Here is a 22,014-nt window from a genome sequence, read left to right as displayed (position 1 = left end):
GTCTGAACAATAGTGCTGCCTGCTGGTCAGCTGTAACACCAACATGCCGCTAACGAGCAGGAAAGACTGGAAAACTGAAAAAGGTCCAGTCCAGAATAACTGGCTGCCCCTGCTCACTTTTAGTGGCTGAATTCTTTTGCGTAAACTTCTTCTCCACAGCATTGATCGTGCTGGCTCGCCGCCACGCGGGTACTCGTACTATTGGGACATTTAGATGGAACGGAGTCATTGTTGCTTCTTTTTTTTTTCACGTCAAAATGAAAAGCCCCAAATTTTGTTGTACGTTCGTTTTTTGTCTTTGAAGCTTCAATGATGAAATTAGGCTCCGTGCTCTCTTGGGATGTTACTTAAGTCGGACTATAATTTTCATGCATAAATGTAAATAAATATTTAATAAAAGTGACGCAAGATTGTCATCTCCATTAGCTTTTGAATCCCTACGTGCCCACGGGTAGAGGAGACGCTCGTTGGGGTCTGCCATGAGCCCGGTGAGAGCTCCTCTTATAGGACGACGGAAGACTGATAGTTGTATAACCCCGCACAATTCAAGGAAATAAAATTCAGAGGAAATAGAAACTAGTTTGAACAATGGTGGAACCGAGCCATCGTGAAAGTTACGACGGCTGCTTTTGCCATGAAAAAAGGTCTGCTTCCAGTGTAAGCAAAGGCTGACTTGGAAGTGAAAGATATTTTTCTACCACTTATTTTGTTCAATGTTTTACTGCTTTATAGATGCATACTTACATAAATACTTCCCGTGGTGCATTTAGATGCTCTCTCTCTCTCGTATGTTAGCGCATATTTAATTAGCCTGGATGATCAGTGTCCGGCCTGTTGGGATTTTACTTCCTTCTGTGAAAAGATTTAAGGTCAGACAAGAGTAATGCAGCATACACCGGAGACGAGTCGGGTGTTAGAAAATTCATGCCGTGTGTTGAGCCTGACTGACCTCTGGCCCCCCTGCAGAGGGAGCTGCGAAGGCCTCTTCTGTTCCCTCACTGGGTTCAGTGAAGAAGTGGTTTCTTGTGGCGAATGCGCAGTAAACACAAATGGCACACTTAGTCTGTCAAAGCTGTTTTAATAGGCGTCACATGAAGGAAAAGGCTCCCTCTGTTAAAATCCTCAGTCCTACTGTATGCGGGTGCTTGGAGCAAAAAAAAAAAAAAAAAAAAACACCCTCAACTCAAGCACCTACACCTGCATCGAGTGCTGACGTTTGTCAGTTGGTATTCAACACAGTGTCAAAAGTTTGTTCACAAGTTCAGCATCAGTTCAGTAATTATTACTCACAATAAGAGGAGTCACAGATTTCAGCCCTGTCTGCACAACATGGTTGTCAGTCTTGATTATTAAAGTGAATTCACAAGCGTGTTTGATGGATGGGACTGGTGCCTGTACGGGGAAGGGGGGGGGGGGGGGGGGCTATGCCGGCGTTAGTCTTCCTGTGGTTTACCTGAGCTCGGAGTGATGGCTGAATCAGACCACTGCGTCTGCGCCTGCCTGTCTACGTCGTAAAAGGAATCTGCGGCGACAGAACGGCTAGCATTCAGCACTACCTGTTAGACGAGAGGATTTTTTTTTTTCATAGACGTTTCCTATACCAAACGTTTCATTAATAAAAAATACACCTGAATTCTCTTTATGTACAACAGAAAAGAAACGTGTTCACCTGCATATTCAAGATTCATTTTAATATTAGGTATAGATTTTCTGTATTAGAAATATCACTATTTTCTGAAATGAGGGATCTTTAAACTAATGTAATAACGATCATCTCACCCATAAATCATTGAAGTACAATATTTACATATATTACAGAGCCCATTTAATCTGAAACAATATTAAAATAAATGTTCAATAGATACAAAGTTTTTTGTTTTTAATTCTATTTATATATATCAACCTTGTCAAGGAGTCCTTACACACTCCAAAAATGTAAAGCCATTCTCCTCTAACAAACTATTAAGTGCAAACAATTTGTTTTCCATATAAAAAACTATGATTGCAGCATCCAGCGTTGAGACAGAGAGCAATAACAAGCCGCCACCCCCCCCCCCACACACACTCCCCCCCACAAGTGCTTCCGAAGCTGTCGTCCAAATATGCCACTTGTTTTCTGCCGTCGAAATGAATTCAAAAGTAATGGAGGGGGGGGGGCAGGATGAAAAGAAACTCTGTGCAAAACATACACTCAAAAGTGTGACACCTCGGATTCAAATGTTTATAAAGGAAATCAAAAGCGGCCTCTCTTTGAGCGGGTGTTTGAGGACTGTGGCTGCACCCAGGAGGTGGAAAGAAAACAATAACGAAAGAGACCTAGCTTTGGGGGATATGCAGCTGCTCCCTCATCGTATTCCCTTTATCTGTGGACATATTACATGAACAAGGGATTGAATTAAACCCACACAAAGGGTTCGGTTGAGGCATCGTTACAATGCTCGCGCCGCGTCTAGTCTTTGAGGATCTACAGGCACAAAAGATTGGGTTTTAGTTATTTTCAGACTAGACACGACTTGATATGACCGTAGGTGCAACAACGAGCCAGTCCAACCTTCCCATCAACCTCCTGGATGATTTAAAGCTTGCCCTCTTACTTCCAATAGCATCCTTTTAACCCCTCAAACAAAGAAAAAAAAAAAAAAAAAAAAAAGAAGAGGGGGGGGGGGGAGGGGGGTCGAGTTTCAAACCCTGGCTTGGCCAACATCGGTTATGCAGTAACACAAAGAGAGCGTCGGGGTGGTTCTAGTGATGAGAATGAAGGTGACACTGGAGGTTCATGTGGTGTGTGTGTGACAGTGTGTGAAGAAGCGCTGCGGGGCCTTGGCCTTGGTCGCCCCCCCCCACAACCCGTCTCTGTTGCATGGCGCTGTCATTAGCAGCACCAGCACTGGGGCTATACTACTGTTCCACTGGGGGAGTTGGCTGGGTTGTTTTGAGATGATAGCAATCCCTGTGGAGAGACAGATAACACACATTGATAACAAACAACAGTGTTTACTTCAATGCAATGCAAGAGGCAGAATAGTGAGGCCATGAGGTGTACTGTCAGAGAAGGTGTCCTGTTAAGCATCGACAAACGCTGTGGGTTTAGTGTAAATCTGGCTGCACGCGGGGAGAGGGGGTGAGGGGTGGGGCACTAATGGCCTCCGGATGCGCGAAAAATACCTAAACAACGCGAGTTTAGAGGTGTCACATGACAGTATCCTCAAGAGGCCTGTCACTCACCACTTTCCCGGGCCTAGCCCATGTGCAAACGAAACCCTCCTGACAGGCTGTTACCAGACAGTCCTCAAGGAAGATTAACACAGTGAGTCTTTCGTGAGCGATCTTCTTGCACACCAGCGGCTCGAGGAGTGGCACCTCCTCCATGCGTGGGCACAGCGTCGTGCCCAGAGTCTTTGCGGCGTCGGCCTTGGCCGTCCGCGACGAGCTGAGCTGGTTGAGCTTGTCGCTGCTCTTGCTGCTGATGTGGCCCATGCTGTGGTTGCGCTTGTGGTCCTTCTCGTGGCGCTCCTTGCGCGAGTCGTGCAGCGACAGCGTCGCGAACTTGCTGACGCTGGTGGCGATGAAAGCGCTGTCGATGATGCTGTTGCCCTTGGTGCTGCCGCTGCTGTTGCTGCCCGTGTGACTGTTCGGGGTGCTGCCCCCCGCCGGGTTGGAGGAGTGGGGCAGGCTGTTGGACCGGGGCAGGGTGCTGGGGAGGGAGTTCGCCGGGTTGCCACTGGTGCTACTATTGCTCACATTGTCTTTACCATTGGTGCCACTGGAATTGGTGGTGGTGGATACAGTAGTAGTAGTAGTAGTAGTAGAAGTACTAGTAGTAGAAGTAGTAGTAGTAGTAGTAGTAGAAGTAGTAGTAGTAGAAGTAGTGGTTTGTCCAGTGGCTGGAGGGCTCGTGGCACTCATTACATTAGTGTGAGTCCGAGTGCGCGACAACGGAAGGTGAGGAAAGAGAATGTCCTCCGTAAGGTCCCACAAACACAGCTGGGTATCCTGACCCACTGAGCCAAATCTGTAGGTGACGCTAACGGGCCGACTGTCGGTAGAGTTCCTCTTAGAGAGCCGAGAATGGGAGCTGTTCGCTCTGTCCCGGCCGGCGCCGAAGTGTATCTGCTCATGGAAGTCCTCATCGCTGCCACTGAACTCAGCGGGGGGGTCGCCGTCCTCAACGCTGGTGGTACAGTGGTCGAACGCCACCACGCTCACCCACGACTTGTGGCCGTGCCCCCGCGCGATGACCTTGCAGTCCAAAAAGGACCACACCGTCACCAGGTCGTCCTCCCCGCCCGCCACGATGTACCGTCCGTCCGGGCTCCAGCACACGCACAGCAGGCCACCGAAGTAGCTCTTCATTGTTCCGTGGAGCTCGGCGGCGTCGAAGCCGAACACCCGCAGGAAGCCGTCCTGGCTCGCGCAAGCCAGGAACTTGCCGTCCGGGGAGAAAGCAAACTCATTGAGTGCCCCTTCGCCCACTGTCCAGCGCAGCAACGGGTTACGAGCGGACTTGCTCTTGCAGGTATGCACAGCATAGTTTTCGCCCTGCTTGAGTAGCTGGTAGTGAGGCGCTGTGGTGCCGCAGGTGTTTTCCACGTTGTACAAGTACATGCTGCCGCTGGAGTGAGCCACCAGGAACAGGCTCTCTGAACCAGGAACCCATCGTACGCACGTCACTCTCGATTTGTCTATAAGTCTCTGGGGGAGGAGGGGGGGGGGGGGGGAACAAAGAGAAAAAAAAACATGGAGTCTGGTCAGCCAGTTACTTCATTCAGTCGACTAACCAAAATAGAATGCAAGTATTTCGTCCAATTCTGAAGAAGTAAACCGCCTTTAAAAACCGTGTCCTTCAAAACGGTGTCGACTGTAACCCACCTCCTCATTGAAGAGTTTGCTGGTTTCCTTCTTTATCGGGTCTATGAGTTGCACTTGGCCTGCCGAGAAGCCCACCAGCAGGGAGACGCTCTCTGCTGTAGCTGTGAGGGGGTTGAAGTCGTGACACGTCGGCTGCGTTCCTTTGTATATCCTCTTGTCTATGGGCTTACTGAGGTCAGCAGCCTGGAACCACAACAAACACACGATTGCAATTAAAAAGGAGAAAAAAAAATATTTTCTTTTAGTTGGGACAGATTGTGTCGCTGACACCGTTACGCTGAAACACCATGTTGCGACATGTAGGAAAGTCATCATCCAAAAATAGAGAGGAGGATCAACAAAAGCCTAGCCAGCACAAATTAAGATATGTGGGACAGCTTCATACTTCATTACTACAACTTTTCTTGTGGTCTATTTTGGTGCATTAAAGGAGCCAGAATTACAAACTTGGGGGTTGTGACTATAACGTTCTCAGAGTTGTCAGAGAGACTGCTGTAAATTAAATAAGGGCCGAGTGTGACATTTCGAGAACAACAACAATGCTACCAACGTACGTCTGATTTTTTTATTTTTTTTTTACTGGCAGTTCTGTTTCACGTGGTGTAAAGCCATGTGGTCATCAGAGGGGAAAAAGTAGGAGCGCTTGTTTGGATGATGTCCTGAATAACAATGCAGCAGAATCGCTGTCATTTGAGACGAAATGAGACGATATAGAGGTATCAATCGAGGTCACGTTTTAATTGTGTAGCTCTGAGGGGGGTCCGCAGCTTCTACAAGAATCCACATCAACAATCAGGCAGCATGACTTCCTGTACTTCTGTGGTTCTGCATTGACTTCCGTGCAACAGATAACCGCCTCCCTTTCGACTCCCATTCAACCCACGTGCTGTAAAGCCGAGATACAGTGGCAACTTATTATTTGCCTTGACGTGGACATTTTTACTAGCTTTTTAATCAAATTGTCCAAGGAAGGAAGTGTCATAGAAAATCGGCACGTCAGGGTCAAAGTCAGCAGGAAACTATTTTGCTCTCGTACTAGTTTGATCATATCAGAACTTACTCTGTTTTCTAATTATTGGCATGAGTGTGGTATGAATATATCCCATCACTACACTGCAACATCCAAATGAAACCCATTTGCAAAACGCACAGGACTTTTTTTTTTTTTCAACCAATGTCCCTGCAGGGCTGCTCAACAGGTGATTAAAGGTCCATCGAAATAACAGACCGGCTTTAAAACTATAGCGCGCTTTAAAGATGATATGCATACATATACTGGTATACTGGTGCATGTTACCTTTCAAATCAAATCAAATCCTCTGATTACAGTCTGTGGCTCATTTGAGTGAACACAGGCTTTGTTCTGACTATCGGTCAAAATCTAATTTACCTGCACATCCAACTGGGATCCGATCATATGCAGCAAAGTGTGAACGGCCAAAAATCAAAATCACATTCGACTGTTACAAACCTCTTCCAAACCACATTGGTTGGAAATATGACTCAAATATGCATTTTTGCAAGGTCCGACTGTTCTGATCTGATTTTTTTGTGTTTGTTTACATCTGGCACTTTTGATTCGCCGTAAAGTCCACATGTGCAGTTTCATGGTAAGTTGATGGCAGAGGGAGACGGTCACAGCTGTTCAGTCTGGACCACACTCCTCCCTAGACAGTGACAGCTGCACGAAATAAAGTCTCTGACATCGTATCGTTATTTTAATGACATCGCCATGTGTGGTCATGTTTCCACGTCTTCAAGAAAAGAAGCTCAGGGATTCATTTGCCGTGCGCCGGCCTGTCGCCGTGTTCGACCGACTGCATTTCGATGAGCACCTATTGATTGACGTTGACATCATGCATTTAGCTGCGAAGCAAAACCCCGCAGCCAATAAATATCCCTCCCTATTAATAAGGTGCATGTATGTCATTGAACGATGATTAGGCTTGAACTAGAGTGGTGGCAGAAATAAACAAATCATTAATATGTATGACAATTGTCAACTAAAAATGTCATGGCTGTGACCGCCATGTTTGCGATGTGGTAAATGAGCCTATTCCATTACGGTTTGTTTAAGTGAACTGCTTTTATTTTTTAGGAGCAATGCCATCACCGTAGCAACCATTGCCACCCAGACACACAGACGAGGTTAATCGAAAAGATCGGACTCTGATGGCAAAAGACTCTTGATTTGGACTGAACATAACCAGGTTCCTTTCACGGTTTCTCCTCCTGTCAGTTGTTTGCGGTGGGGGAAAAAAAATAAAAAACAACAACAACAGAGTTCTTATTGGGAAGCTTGTTTGCTACTGAGACTTTGCTTTCAGACGCTGCTTCAGGGACGACGACGACAACAACAACAGCAGCATCATGATCACCGCCGTCACATTCACCATCCCCCCTGTTTAACACCACCAAACGTGGGCTTGCTGCAATGACGTCATCACCGTGAATCACATTGCATCCCATCCAAACCCTGACGGGAGAGTGAACACATCATTACATCACGAGGGCCGACCAACTCGTCACTTCCAGTCCGATCAACGCGAACACTTTTAGCGGCTTCTGTAACAGAGGAGGGGGGGAGAGGAGGAGAGACACACCGCGGTCTCCAACAACTCGGCCGCTCCGTCCGGTGTAAAAGGTTCAGCTACCGTGTGAAGAACGAGGGTAAACAAAAACACATCATCATCATCATCCGACGTGACGTGACAAGCCTTTACACGCATCAAACCAAACGGACTGGGGTGGTGGTGGTGGTGGTGGTGGAGGGGGGGGGGGGATGTCGTGTCGCGGCCTGTCACTGGCTTAAAAACTCGGGAAAACTGGCGGACTGCGAGGAGCGCACGAGTCTTACGGAGGCACACACACACACACAAAAAAAAACAACAACAACAACAAAAAAACAACTGTGGCGATGTTAGCTCACAATGCTAATTAGTACCCAACTTAGCGAGGTCTGCTACACGGCCCGGCCTCGACAACCTGCGCACTTCAATGACGGGAGCTAACGGAGTTGACAAGCCGGGAGGTTGTGCGACACGTTTAAAGACGCCGAATCGGCGGGTGTCGCCTCCCGGACAGCGGCGGCCTCGTCAACGCACTCAGTATTGTTTACCTTCCTCACGCCTTTGTAGATATAAAAGTACAGTTCCCGGCCCACATTGAAACAGATCCTGTCGCCGTTGCCGGACTGGTCGTTTACGTTGACGAAGGAGACCTTGACGGGGTTGGAGCCCTGCGAGTTGAAAGGCACCCTGTTCGGGCGGCTGTATTCGGAGTGAGTGAGGAGTTTGTAGACGCCTTCTCGTGTGGTGAATTGAGTTTTAATTTCGTTCATCTCCTTCCCTCCTCCCTCCGCCGCCATCTTGGAAATTGGCGTTCATCCTTGTGCCAGCCCCGGATGTTACCGTCAGCGCATGCGTCGGGACTGTTGAAGTCCAGCGAAATTATAAAGATGAAACTAGAACCGTAAACAAAGTGAGCATTCAAACCGGTTTCAGGTAACGAATAACGTTTTAAACACCTCAAGGCTACACATGTCCAGTGCAATAATGTTTTTGCTACTGAAGTAACCATTTATTAAAAATGTTGTGTCAATTATAATTATAATTCATGAAACAATCAATTACCTATACAAAGTCACACTTTTTATAGAAAATACAACCAATTAGTCACTTTAATAATTATAAATGAAAATAATAATATAAAATATAAAAGAAAATGCCTTGTGTGAGTGGTATGACATGTTGCAAGTTTTACGCTGGTTGATTGAGTGTATGGAGCATCTCTCGAGACCCTCATGAGCTATGTATACTTTAACATACACGGGTTGATGTGTATGACAGCATTACCTGTTTCCTATCTAGCCATGTCACACCTGTGTACCAGGATTTCTGTTAAGCTAATTTCTGAATAAGTAGTGACAGCACAAAACCCGTCCAGTCACATTTAATTTACCTCAGGCAAATTGTCAAAAGATGTATCCTGCTTTCCATTGCACTGAGACAGCGATAAATGCTCTTATCTTCCAACTTACATTACTGAAATGCAGATTCAGGTTGTGCAAGATGTTTCAGTGTGAACTGTTTCCAGCTCATACTGTTTTAGCTTCATTATAATGGTCTCGGACCCAGAGTATGGTCATGTTGTGAACCTTTAAATCCATATTGTCCCTCATGTTGTCTGTGTCCACTGGGGAAAGGTAAATATCCCATTTTATTTAAAGAGAGAACATTATGTGGGATTAGCCCATAGTACATGTCCAGGAACACTGTTAAAGTGCTATAATAAAGTTGTGTTTGAATGTACTTTATAATCTCTAACAGACAAAGTGAATCTGTGTTGCAATCGTTGCCCCAACTGCTTAAAATATGTGAAACCTTGAGATTCATCCCAATCTTGAACGCCAAAAAAAGACACAGGCCTGTTGCCCTATGGAGTGCGTGTGGATCCAATGAGGCAACACGACAGCAGCTGATAGCGACGGCGGTGCACAGCTGTGACGCTTACAGGGGGTATGAGGCCTAGTAGCCAGACAAGCTATCAGGAAAGCTCTCACTGTGAGTGACAGGCACTTCTTGTGACTCTGCAGCCCTATAAGGGCACATAAACTTTAGGGCTCTGGTGTCTCACTCGCTACCCCCTTCTCGGCCTTTCCTTAACACCCCCCGCCCTTCCTCTTACTGTAGTATCTTCTGGAAGCTTCTGAATGGGAGCTTCGAGAAACCACCCCCTTAAGTATAAAAAGACACCGGCCTGTCATGAGGTCTGCACAGAATAAAAAGGTACTCACTCAAACAAACCCAAGAGAGGCTTACTGCCCACAGGAGCATCAGCGAGGTACTCATTTGGAGCCCTTCAAAAAGAGAAGGCAAGTTCAGTGATTCATTCGACGACTATCTACAAGAAGGAACAGAAGACAAAGATTATATTCAAGGTAAGACTGAAGCAAATACAGCTAAATTTTCCTGTTGCATTTCAAATGAAAAAAAAAAAAAAGGTAATGAAAAAGTACATTAGGTGTTTTAATGGTACAGGCAGAAAAGGTAGTAGGATTTTGTTTTTATTAGACCGACAGACTAGCCTCTTTACCAGAATCACTGTGATTTGCAAGAAGCACATGGCAAGCAGGGTGACCCTCGGTGTGAGCAATGGCCGATGAGCAGGAAAACCATTTGGTAAAAATTTAGATGCAGCATATTCATATTTTAGAATATAAGTAAAAAAAATATATAATGATAAGGCAGTGTTTGAACGTAGATCAAAACTTTTGTTGTATCTGTCATGAATGCTTAACTGAGGAAATATGATTACAAGGCTGAACTCTTTAGTGCTCCACATGACAATAGAGGAGAGATTTTCCTGCTCTATGGTTAAAAAACTAAAGTTAGTTTTTCTTTCATTTTTGAATTGCAAGCAGCTTTTCCTTCCTTTAACAAAAAGGTGTTGAATGACACATGCTGAAGCCCCTGTGGGGGGGTTGGGAACCCATCAAAACTCCACCCATTTTCCAAATGCCAAGTCTTTGATTGACAGAAGGAACATGTGTTCACCCACCATCAGCAACTGCAACCCAGCTTTAGCCATGTGGCTGTGGGTGTCTTAACAAGAAGAACATTTCAGATATAATAACAGGGAGAAAAAAAAAATCTAAACTACATAGTAAATCAATTTTAATATTAATACAAAATAGTATGTTTAAATATGAGTAACATTATTATTATTCAAGAAAACAATTTCATAAAGCATAATGTATTATGTGGTTTCCTTTAGATGCCTGAGAACGCTGGACACGTTATGGAGGAGGAGGCTGAGACCTTTGCCTTCCAGGCTGAGATTGCTCAGCTTATGTCCCTTATTATCAACACTTTCTACTCAAACAAAGAGATCTTCCTTAGAGAGCTCATCTCCAACTCCTCAGATGTAAGTAAAATCAACATTTTGTTCACTTAAAAAAAAAAAATAGCAGCCTTTCCATTTATACAAGCATCACTATTTTAATGCGGTTATCCCTTCTGGACAGGCCTTGGATAAAATCAGATATGAAAGCTTGACCGACCCCAGCAGACTCGAGTCCTGCAAGGACATGAAGATTGAAGTCAAGCCCGACCTGCACGCTCGCACCCTGACCCTGATTGACACGGGTATCGGCATGACCAAGGCTGACCTGATTAACAACCTGGGCACAATCGCCAAGTCCGGCACCAAGGCCTTCATGGAGGCTCTGCAGGCTGGAGCCGACATCTCCATGATCGGTCAGTTCGGTGTGGGTTTCTACTCCGCTTACTTGGTGGCTGACAAGGTGACGGTCATCACCAAGCACAACGATGACGAGCAGTACATGTGGGAATCTGCAGCTGGAGGCTCATTCACGGTCAAGGTTGACACTGGTATGTTTTTATTCTCCTCATTTATATATTACTTTAATCAACAGTTTGATCCATTTTCGGACCTTACCCTGACTGTTTATTTGATTGATACTTTTAGGAGAGTCCATTGGCAGAGGCACAAGAGTGATTCTTCACCTCAAAGAGGATCAGACAGAGTACTGTGAGGAGAAACGCATTAAGGAAGTTGTCAAGAAGCACTCACAGTTCATTGGCTATCCTATTACACTCTATGTAAGTTATTTTTAAGCAATAAGAATAGGTATTTTCCATATTGATTATATTCAATGTACACAGTAATACAAAAATTAATTAACCGTTTCGTATGTTCAAGGTGGAGAAGACAAGAGAGAAGGAGGTGGACCTTGATGAGGGAGAAAAGGAAGAAGAAGTTGAGAAAGATGCTGCTGAGAACAAGGACAAACCAAAGATTGAGGACGTTGGCTCCGACGAGGATGAAGACACAAAGGATGGAAAGAACAAGAGGATGAAGAAGGTCAAGGAAAAGTACATTGATGCTCAGGAGCTGAACAAGACCAAGCCCATCTGGACCCGTAACCCAGACGACATCACCAATGAGGAGTACGGAGAGTTCTACAAGAGTCTCACCAACGACTGGGAGGACCACCTGGCTGTCAAGGTGAGCTACATCTACTGGTGATAAATGCCCTAAAATATTGCAGCCTGTAGTGTCAACCAACGACGTACTTTTAAGCTAACCAATACGTACCTTTATCTTGTCGCCGCAGCATTTCTCAGTGGAAGGTCAGCTGGAGTTCCGTGCCTTGCTTTTCGTTCCCAGAAGGGCTGCATTCGACCTCTTTGAAAACAAGAAAAAGAAAAACAACATCAAGCTTTATGTACGCAGGGTCTTCATCATGGACAACTGTGATGAGCTGATTCCAGAGTATCTCAGTAAGTAATACTTATACTACTAGTCATTGACATACCTATCCTTAGTCTGGTCTTGCTGAGATATCAATAACCTTAAAACTGGCTTTGGATAGCTGAGCAGGTTTTATCTTCTCTACTTAGACTTCATCAAGGGTGTTGTGGACTCTGAGGATCTGCCCCTGAACATCTCCAGAGAGATGCTGCAGCAGAGCAAGATCCTGAAGGTCATCCGCAAGAACCTGGTCAAGAAGTGCCTGGAACTGTTCACAGAACTGTCCGAGGACAAGGACAACTACAAGAAGTGCTACGAGCAGTTCTCCAAGAACATCAAGGTAGGTTGATCCATCCGAATTAATTTCTAAAACATTAAACTTTCAGATGAAATATCGAAATGTCATATCTTGGTTTGATTTCAATTGCACACAGTAGCACGTTTCTTCATGTTACAGCTTGGCATCCATGAGGACTCCCAGAACAGGAAGAAGCTGTCTGAGATGCTGCGCTACTTCACCTCAGCCTCTGGAGACGAGATGGTTTCCCTGAAGGACTATGTTGCTCGCATGAAGGACAACCAGAAACACATCTACTACATCACCGGTGAGTTGTTCAAACTTAGTTTCCACTCTTTTTTTCCCCCAAACTTTGCTTGAGAGTTTGCTTAATATCAATTTATTTAACTGCAGAGCGATTAAATTAATTAAAATCAACTTTTACAGGTGAGACCAAAGACCAGGTGGCCAACTCTGCCTTTGTGGAGCGCCTTCGCAAAGCCGGCCTCGAGGTCATTTACATGATCGAGCCCATTGACGAGTACTGTGTCCAGCAGCTGAAGGAGTTTGATGGCAAGAACCTGGTTTCAGTGACCAAGGAAGGCCTGGAGCTGCCCGAGGATGAGGATGATAAGAAGAAGCAGGAGGAGCTTAAAAATAAGTTTGAGAACCTCTGCAAGATCATGAAGGACATCCTCGACAAGAAGATTGAAAAGGTAACCTCTCTCCTTCTCGAAATGAAGTCACTGCTAATACACTGATAACGCTGGATGGACTTTGTTTGATCATGATAATAATAGTGAATTTGCTTGTGGACAGGTTGTAGTTTCCAACCGCTTGGTCTCCTCCCCCTGCTGCATCGTCACCAGTGCCTACGGCTGGACGGCCAACATGGAGAGGATCATGAAGTCTCAGGCCCTGAGAGACAACTCCACTATGGGCTACATGACAGCCAAGAAGCACCTTGAGATCAACCCGCTGCATCCAATCATTGAGACCTTGAGGGTGAAGGCAGAGGCTGACAAGAACGATAAGGCCGTGAAGGACCTGGTCATCCTGCTCTTCGAGACTGCCCTGATGTCCTCAGGATTCACACTGGAGGATCCACAGACACACGCCAACCGCATCTACAGAATGATCAAACTTGGTCTTGGTATGTTTTATTCTCCATACCTCTGCAAACGTTACAGGAACTTGTTTTCTTATTATACTTTGATAAGGGGGCTTTGGTTGTTAATGAATACACTCTTATTCACAGGAATTGATGATGATGAGTCTGCAGTTGAGGACCTCATTCAGCCTGCTGAAGAAGATATGCCAGTCTTGGAAGGAGATGATGACACATCAAGAATGGAGGAAGTCGACTAAAATACTCAAGACTTTTTCTGTCTTTCCTAATTTTTATTTTTGTAAGTTATATTGCATTTTCAAACATATTTCATTTGAACACAAATCCTGTTCATAAACAGTATTAATAAGTCAATATAGAAGTTGATGGAATTAAGGCAGGCCATAGTGTGGCTTTAGTCTACATTATATCAGCTACTTATATAATACTACTGGCAACCATTAAGAGTAATATAAAGTCACTGGGGATTTGACTTTTGTCTCTTTTTGTAACTGTTAATTTTTTTATGAAAAACATTCAAATTTGTAATAAAATATATTTAGAAATGCCTGCAATTATTCTTTTGACACGTGCATGCATTTTCTTTTTCTTATGAATAAATAATGGTTGGAGAAGAGGAGAAAGACATAATAATATATGTATAGCAGTTGAATTTCATCAACAACAGCTCATTATTTTAGTCATTCTTTTAGTCACTGTTCTGGAATTTTCAGTTTCTACTTCCACGTCTTTTTTTTTTTTTCACTTGGAACGCCCTCCCGTCCTTTAATCCCGCCTACTCCTGTCAAACAAGGGCATAAAGGCGTGAACGCTCGGTGTGATTGACAGTCCAGCGGGCCAATCAGCGGCCGATACAGAGCTGTTGAGCGAAGAGGATTCCAGACGGTTCTGGAAGCTCAGGTCAGGATTTCTCGAACGCTCGGAAAGGGTACAAATACTGCACAGCGATCTTCACTGGATCCCGGCGGAACCGCACCAGTCGGCGCATCGGGAGATTTAGAAAAACGACCTCCGCACATCTCACTCCGGAGATACCCGTTCACTGAAGACCAAGGTAAACGAATGACATTTTATCCAGCATTTGCGACGGAGACGCCAGCTGAACGAATGTAATGTTACACACTTTGACATTCATGTTTAATGGTCCGCTGATGATAGCTCAGTTGCCACATAGATTATAGCCTACCGAAGATGGTATTTTATACAATGACGATAATGTTCAAATATTTTTGACATGCCTTAATAGGAATAGTGACGACTTCTGTGAATACCAGCATTCATTGTAGTTAATGTAACCCGGTGTAATAAATTCGCGATTAAAACACGATAACCAGGCTTATGATTTTTATATCGAGGTATATAATGATTGATGGTACTCGGCCTTATTTGCATATTTCAGAACTTTTTTTTTTTTTTTTTTTTTTTTTTTTTTGCAACATTTTCTTGGCAACTATCCCGGCCACATTACCTTGCTCAAACCTGGGAGCCACATGGCCATGATGCATTTGGTGGTGCACTTGTCAGTGAGGAATTATGTCTTATTAGAGCACACAGCTTAATGAACCTAATCACATTGCGCGAGGAGAGAGATTTATTCTGAGATTTCCAGTTTACGCCGTCCTCTGCTGTCCCACAGCAATTCAGTGTGAGATCTGTGGGGTACAGGGCGTCCATTCACAGAACCGCTTCAGATGGTTGGAGAGGAGGAGCTTTCCATTCCTATGGAAACTGCTAGAGAGCTCGGTTCGCCTCTTGGTACCTTCTAGAAACGTGTAATTTATCCGAGAGACCGGTAGGTGGGGTCATTCCTGCTGATGCTGTGCAATTCAAAGCCATGTGCTCCTCTCTGACCAGCCAATAACCAAGTAGGACAGGATAACAGCGCCTGGAAGTGAAGTGGAATCTAGTAGTGGAACCTAAATATACATTTTAAACAAACAAACAAACAAACAAACAAAATTCCAAAAACATAAAGGAAACGATCACTCTACACAAACCATGCATACATTTGATTGTGTTTACTGCTCTCTGGAAAAGGTAACTTGTTGTAGACAGAAGCAGGTGGATTAGTCTCATCTGCCAGAGATGGATTATAGAGAGGTGGAGCAGTTAGCAAAGCTGAGACAGTCTGTCACACCACCTGCCTTAACAAATATAACGTGCCCACATCTAATCATACTGATGCAGATACCCTGCTGCACCTTAAAATAACCTCATGTCAGCTGATTATTTAATTGGTATTTTGACAATGGAACATACAAATAATGGACAATATTAAAGGTTTTGCATGTACTGTGTAATGAAATGTAATAAATATGTAGACTACCAGAGGAATTGATTTAAATGTAAGGGAGTTCTTGAGACTATTCATTTGTGGTGGTGTTAATTCCATAATATGATATGAGGATCCTTAATGAGGATGAGGTGTCACTTTAATACATAACCAGAGGGGGATTGGCAGTGCTTGCTGCTAGTGTAGTGCATTATTGTGCTGCAACTGATCCTCAGACACAAGTCAGTAAGACGTCTGCATGACTGTAAAAATGACATTAGAACAAGTAAACAAGTTATGTCAAAATTTCGGTGAAAGTGTGCAGCATTCTTTCTTGTGGTGGAGGAGTCACTTCTCTAATCTTTGCCAAACAGCTGTGCAAAGCCAGTGTACGCTGTGCATTAGGGATATATTTTGTGTATGTACATGTTAATCTATGATGCATTCTTGTTCTAAGATACAGTACTTGTGTGTCCTCTCCACTTAGATGCCTGAATCACACGACCAACCAATGGAGGAGGAGGCGGAGACCTTTGCATTCCAGGCTGAGATTGCTCAGCTGATGTCCTTGATCATTAACACCTTCTACTCTAACAAAGAGATCTTCCTCAGGGAGCTTATCTCCAACTCCTCAGATGTAAGTTTGTCAAAGTATTAGTCTTAATCTCACCTTGTGTTAAAGGTGTTTATTGAGCTTGTTTTAAGGCAATTCATGTTATATGAGGTGGCTATAATACGTACTAATATGCTGATAATCAAGGAATTGGAACTGACAAATAGTTAATAAATTAAAAGTCATTTAACTTTTTGTAAAACATTTTATTAATGGATATTTTTTTTTTCTGTCAGGCTCTGGACAAAATCCGCTATGAGAGTCTCACTGATCCCTCCAAGCTGGACAACGGCAAGGACCTCAAAATTGAAATCATTCCCAACAAAGAGGAACGCACCCTGACCCTGATTGACACGGGTATCGGCATGACCAAGGCTGACCTGATCAACAACCTGGGCACAATCGCCAAGTCCGGCACCAAGGCCTTCATGGAGGCTCTGCAGGCCGGAGCCGACATCTCCATGATCGGTCAGTTCGGTGTGGGTTTCTACTCCGCTTACCTGGTGGCTGACAAGGTGAAGGTCATCACCAAGCACAACGATGACGAGCAGTACGTGTGGGAATCTTCTGCTGGAGGCTCATTCACGGTTAGAGTGGACATCTGTAAGTCATGTAAACGTACAAATAAAATAACTTGGTGGTTATTTAATATAGTTATTGTATCACGCACTGACCTATATTTACCCCGTACAGCTGATTCAGTGTGGCGTGGAACCAAGGTAATCCTGCACCTAAAAGACGACCAGACAGAATACCTTGAGGAGCGAAGGGTCAAAGAGATTGTGAAGAAGCACTCACAGTTCATTGGCTACCCCATCACACTCTATGTAAGTACTAACATAGGCTTTAAAATGCCAAGTAGACTTATAAATTAGTTAAAATCACTTAATGCAAAAATCTGAAAACACTGATTTCACAAATTTGTTGTTTCAGCAACAATGTATTTTTTTATTTTGACAAAAGTTGTGGTAAATTTATTTTTAGGCCTGTGACTCATGTTTTGTTTTTGTTTTTTCCTTCAGGTGGAGAAAGAGCGGGACAAGGAGGTGAGTGACGACGAGGCGGAGGAGGAGGAGGAGGAGAAGGAGAAAGACAAAGACGAGGAGGAGGAGAAGGATGAGGACAAACCCGAGATCGAGGATGTTGGGTCGGATGATGAGCACGACCACGACCACGACCACGACAAGTCCTCAGAAAAGAAGAAGAAGAAGAAGAAGATCAAGGAGAAGTACATCGATCAGGAGGAGCTGAACAAGACCAAGCCCTTGTGGACCCGTAACCCAGACGACATCACCAATGAGGAGTACGGAGAGTTCTACAAGAGTCTCACCAACGACTGGGAGGACCACCTGGCTGTCAAGGTTAGTCTCTATTTTTTTTTAACACTTGGGATTGTGTATGTTGTCACGGTTGGGAATTTTAAATGACTGCTTCAACCTATTTTGCCACAGCACTTTTCAGTAGAGGGCCAGTTGGAATTCCGTGCCCTGCTCTTTGTGCCTCGTCGAGCTCCCTTTGACCTTTTTGAGAACAAGAAGAAGAAGAACAACATCAAGCTTTACGTGCGCAGGGTCTTCATCATGGACAACTGTGATGAGCTCATCCCCGAGTATCTCAGTGAGTATTAATCGAAGTGTGGAATTACTCCGATAATTAACTCGTGATTAAAATTACACATGGATATATCATCTTAAAAATGTAGATATATCGTTGATCAAGTTGTCCTCATCCTTCCTACCAGACTTCATCAAGGGTGTTGTGGACTCTGAGGATCTGCCCCTGAACATCTCCAGAGAGATGCTGCAGCAGAGCAAGATCCTGAAGGTCATCCGCAAGAACCTGGTCAAGAAGTGCCTGGAACTGTTCACAGAACTGTCCGAGGACAAGGACAACTACAAGAAGTACTACGAGCAGTTCTCCAAGAACATCAAGGTCAGCGTCCACAACCTCGCACTGTGCCAGCTGCAAGTTTTCCTAATCTTGTCTCATTGAAACGTTTGGCAACCAGTCTTCTGTTGAGCCCTCATGCAATCCACATGGGTTCTGAAACCCTGCAGGTTGGAGTGGACAAATTAGATTAAAGTGAAAAGTTGAACAAGAACCATTGAATTTTTGTTAGTGATCACCTTTGTTCCTCTAACCTCTTACTCGGTAGCCATCTGTCTGATCCTATGGCCATATTGCCTCTATGTAAAGCAGCTTTAAATCTTGTATTGAGCTCCTACCTGCCATCTTGATGTAAATACAGCCACTCTGGCTGTGATACACCTGACAGGGCCCGTATTAAACCAGATTTAAAATGCCATCTGAAAAGGTGTCTCCTTTGTAGCTAAATGTTACTGGAAGTTTGAATGTTATTTTTTTTTTTTTTTAATTTTTTCAGCTTGGCATCCATGAGGACTCCCAGAACAGGAAGAGGCTGTCTGAGCTGCTGCGCTACTACACCTCAGCCTCTGGAGACGAGATGGTTTCCCTGAAGGACTATGTCACACGAATGAAGGACAGCCAGAAGCACATCTACTACATCACTGGTGAGGATCTTTTTCATTTTGAAGCTGATGTAAACCGAGAAGCTTTATAAATCATGTGAGCTGAGTTATTTAATGTGCTGGTTAAATGGCACATGAATGTCTGACTGCATTGCCATGTCTGTGTATCAGGTGAGACCAAAGACCAGGTGGCCAACTCTGCCTTTGTGGAGCGCCTTCGCAAAGCCGGCCTCGAGGTCATTTACATGATCGAGCCCATTGACGAGTACTGTGTCCAGCAGCTGAAGGAGTTTGAGGGCAAGAACCTGGTTTCAGTGACCAAGGAAGGCCTGGAGCTGCCCGAGGATGAGGATGAGAAGAAGAAGCAGGAGGAGAAGAAGGCTCAGTTTGAGAACCTCTGCAAGATCATGAAGGACATCTTGGAGAAGAAGGTGGAAAAGGTGAGCAGATGAAGAACTTAAAAAGCATTAAAACAACCCATTGTGTGTTGCACACCTTCATAATGTGTAAATCATTGCCAGAAAACGATGTTAATCCTCGTTTCTCTCATCAGGTCACGGTCTCCAACCGCCTAGTCTCCTCCCCCTGCTGCATCGTCACCAGCACCTATGGCTGGACGGCCAACATGGAGAGGATCATGAAGGCACAGGCACTGAGGGACAACTCCACTATGGGATATATGGCTGCTAAGAAACACCTGGAGATTAACCCCGACCATCCCATTGTGGAGACTCTGAGGAAGAAGGCTGAGACAGACAAGAACGACAAGTCTGTGAAGGATCTGGTCATCCTCCTGTTTGAGACTGCCCTGCTCTCCTCAGGATTCACCTTGGATGATCCCCAGACTCACTCCAACCGCATCTACAGAATGATCAAGCTGGGTCTCGGTTAGTGCCTGTGTTCACTTACACAATATAAAGCTTTTATGTCTTGTTCCTCTTTCAAAATTGTAAGCTACAGATTATTGCACTGACATACAGTGTGGTGATTGTTTTGACATAATTGCCTGGCTTCATCATCTGCTTCATTCCTCCTCTAGGTATTGATGAAGATGATCTGACACCAGAGGAAGTCACCTCCGCTCCCACTGAGGACATGCCCCCTCTTGAAGGGGACGATGACGACACATCCAGGATGGAAGAGGTGGACTAGGCCTGTGTCTGTTCCCTGCTAGTGTTCAGAAGTAGTGTTATATACGATTTCAAGTTAAATGTTGTAAATGAGCCTGGAATATCTCCCTCTTTCCCCCTCTGACACCTTTTTGACCGAGTTCACTTTATTTCCATTATCATCGACCATACAGTTCAGATTCACTCCTTTTAGAATTTCATTTTTTAACTTGTTACTTTTTGTATCTTGGGTTTTATTAATGCTTTTTGTTTTTGTTTTTGTATTTATTGACATTCCAAAGTTTGTGTGTTCGTACGTTAACTGTAAATATATCAATATTGATACTGTTCTTTGAAACGGTGAGACCCATAAATAAAGATTTACCATGTTAACGAGTCATGTTTAGTTCACTTTTATGGAGGACTGAAGACATTGATCTTGTATGTTGATTATAATACATTATTTCTGATAAGTTTGCAACAGGTATATTGTTTAAGTTGTTAATTGCTCCAAGACAATAGATAATGTGAATTGCATTTCAGTCTTAATTTGTAGTTGCAGGTAATTTACATCCTTGCTATATTTGGGGGGTAGAGGGAGTCAAGTTTGAACTGTTTTGCTGAAATAAGTATACATTTTGTGAAGTCATTTAAAGTGGAGTGAAAATAGTATTGTGTGTATTAACATGATAGTTTACATATGAAGTAGCCAAAACTGAAGTGGGAGAGACTTTTTGTGGCAAAACTAGAATTCACATCATATATGAATATCAGGTGTCAAAAGTATTGGTAGAAGACAAAGAAAAGGACGAGGACTCTTAAACCGCAGCTTAAGGTGACTTTCTGTGGACTAAACTTTTGAAATAGTTAATTTTGCATTTTTAGGTGACCTCAGGCTGGACTCTACAGATGGCAAAGTAGGAAAGACATGATTGTTTAATAAAACTACAATATTGGTTTGTGTTACAGACTATCCACAGTGATGTTCACCTTCCATTGCAATTACATTTTAACTGAATTAAAGTAAGAGTAGGAACTGTTTCTTTTCATAATGTTCCCTCACACTGACTGTTCTGTACAAAAATAATGAACCAATTAAGGAGCTGAGATCACATTAAAAATGGATTGCAAGAATTATTCTCCAAGAAACTAGCCTGGCAAGGGGTGTTAAGGAGCAGGAGGAATATAAAACATAGGCCAAACCACATAACTAATGACTAGATTTGTTAATCATGCCCTGGAGATCCATTTAATGTGAAAGTCACAATATGCCCCAAAAAATAATGATACAGAAAAGGACACAAAACAATTATAATATTCATTCAGGATTATTTGAACCTAACCATATTTCTGTGTTTTGCCTCATACAATTATATAATTACAGAAGCTCCATTTTCCAAGGGGCATACTTGCAACTTGTTGAATATTTTGAAAATGGTTGTAATAAATTTTGTATTTTTAGCAAATTATTTTCTGAATAACTCAACAGATTATCTGATCAATAAAAATCTGAAAACAATTTCCAAATGTAACCACCTGACAAAAATCTAAACGTGTTCAGTTTTGAATCATATAAAATAATTAAAACTGCAAGCAGTGATATGCGGGCCCTCGCACGCTGCACGTCGGGGATCCATCGGGTCGGGGCCGCCGGCTCCCCAACGTGCAGCATGCGAGGGTCCGCATATTCCCGCTTGCAGTTTTAATTTTTTTCTCGATCTCGTTCCTTATTCTTCTTAAAAAAAAATTGGCTTTTTTTTGGCAGCTTTAACATCTTCAAAAACTTATGAAAGTTGGTGCATGTGCAAAGTTTTGTGAGGTTTGGAGCATTGTTTGACATTAAATATCAAACTTAGCCCCATCGCCCTGGCTATACTATATACAAAAATTTATTTTGGTTCACTTTTTGGATGACATACTATCGTATGATTTAAAAATGTTTTTTTTTTTTATCATAGTTTGGACAACATTGTATGACTTT

General features: G+C 43.7%; 3 protein-coding genes across 3 annotated transcripts; 2 read left to right on the top strand and 1 right to left on the bottom strand.

The window, feature by feature from the left end:
• Positions 1-1,672: 1,672 nt before the first annotated feature.
• Positions 1,673-8,250, bottom strand: wdr20b (WD repeat domain 20b). Its single transcript, XM_069158509.1, has 4 exons — positions 7,988-8,250; positions 4,870-5,052; positions 3,226-4,692; positions 1,673-2,950 (listed from the first exon to the last, which is right to left on the bottom strand). Exons 1-4 carry the CDS (start codon positions 8,234-8,236, stop codon positions 2,894-2,896), a joined length of 1,956 nt encoding a protein of 651 aa, XP_069014610.1. The 5' UTR covers positions 8,237-8,250; the 3' UTR covers positions 1,673-2,893.
• Positions 8,251-9,612: 1,362 nt separating this feature from the next.
• hsp90aa1.1 (heat shock protein 90, alpha (cytosolic), class A member 1, tandem duplicate 1) lies at positions 9,613-14,097 on the top strand. The gene is made up of 11 exons (XM_069158507.1): positions 9,613-9,808; positions 10,645-10,794; positions 10,895-11,261; positions 11,359-11,492; positions 11,593-11,898; positions 12,008-12,173; positions 12,294-12,484; positions 12,602-12,749; positions 12,869-13,137; positions 13,241-13,574; positions 13,680-14,097. Exons 2-11 carry the CDS (start codon positions 10,645-10,647, stop codon positions 13,787-13,789), a joined length of 2,175 nt encoding a protein of 724 aa, XP_069014608.1. The 5' UTR covers positions 9,613-9,808; the 3' UTR covers positions 13,790-14,097.
• A 331-nt stretch (positions 14,098-14,428) lies between these two features.
• hsp90aa1.2 (heat shock protein 90, alpha (cytosolic), class A member 1, tandem duplicate 2) lies at positions 14,429-20,431 on the top strand. Its single transcript, XM_069158506.1, has 11 exons — positions 14,429-14,604; positions 16,310-16,459; positions 16,672-17,038; positions 17,129-17,262; positions 17,458-17,796; positions 17,887-18,052; positions 18,177-18,367; positions 18,819-18,966; positions 19,096-19,364; positions 19,478-19,811; positions 19,964-20,431. The coding sequence occupies exons 2-11, from the start codon at positions 16,310-16,312 to the stop codon at positions 20,074-20,076; spliced, it is 2,211 nt and encodes a 736-aa protein (XP_069014607.1). The 5' UTR covers positions 14,429-14,604; the 3' UTR covers positions 20,077-20,431.
• The last annotated feature ends 1,583 nt before the right edge of the window (positions 20,432-22,014 follow it).

This window comes from Embiotoca jacksoni, unplaced genomic scaffold, assembly GCF_022577435.1.
Source record: "Embiotoca jacksoni isolate LCO1_2020_lvr unplaced genomic scaffold, fEmbJac1.0.p SCAF_23, whole genome shotgun sequence".
In the NCBI taxonomy this organism is placed as follows: Eukaryota; Metazoa; Chordata; class Actinopteri; family Embiotocidae; genus Embiotoca; species Embiotoca jacksoni.
Note: the sequence above shows the minus strand (reverse complement) of the source record. Positions and strands in the feature narration are given on the sequence as shown.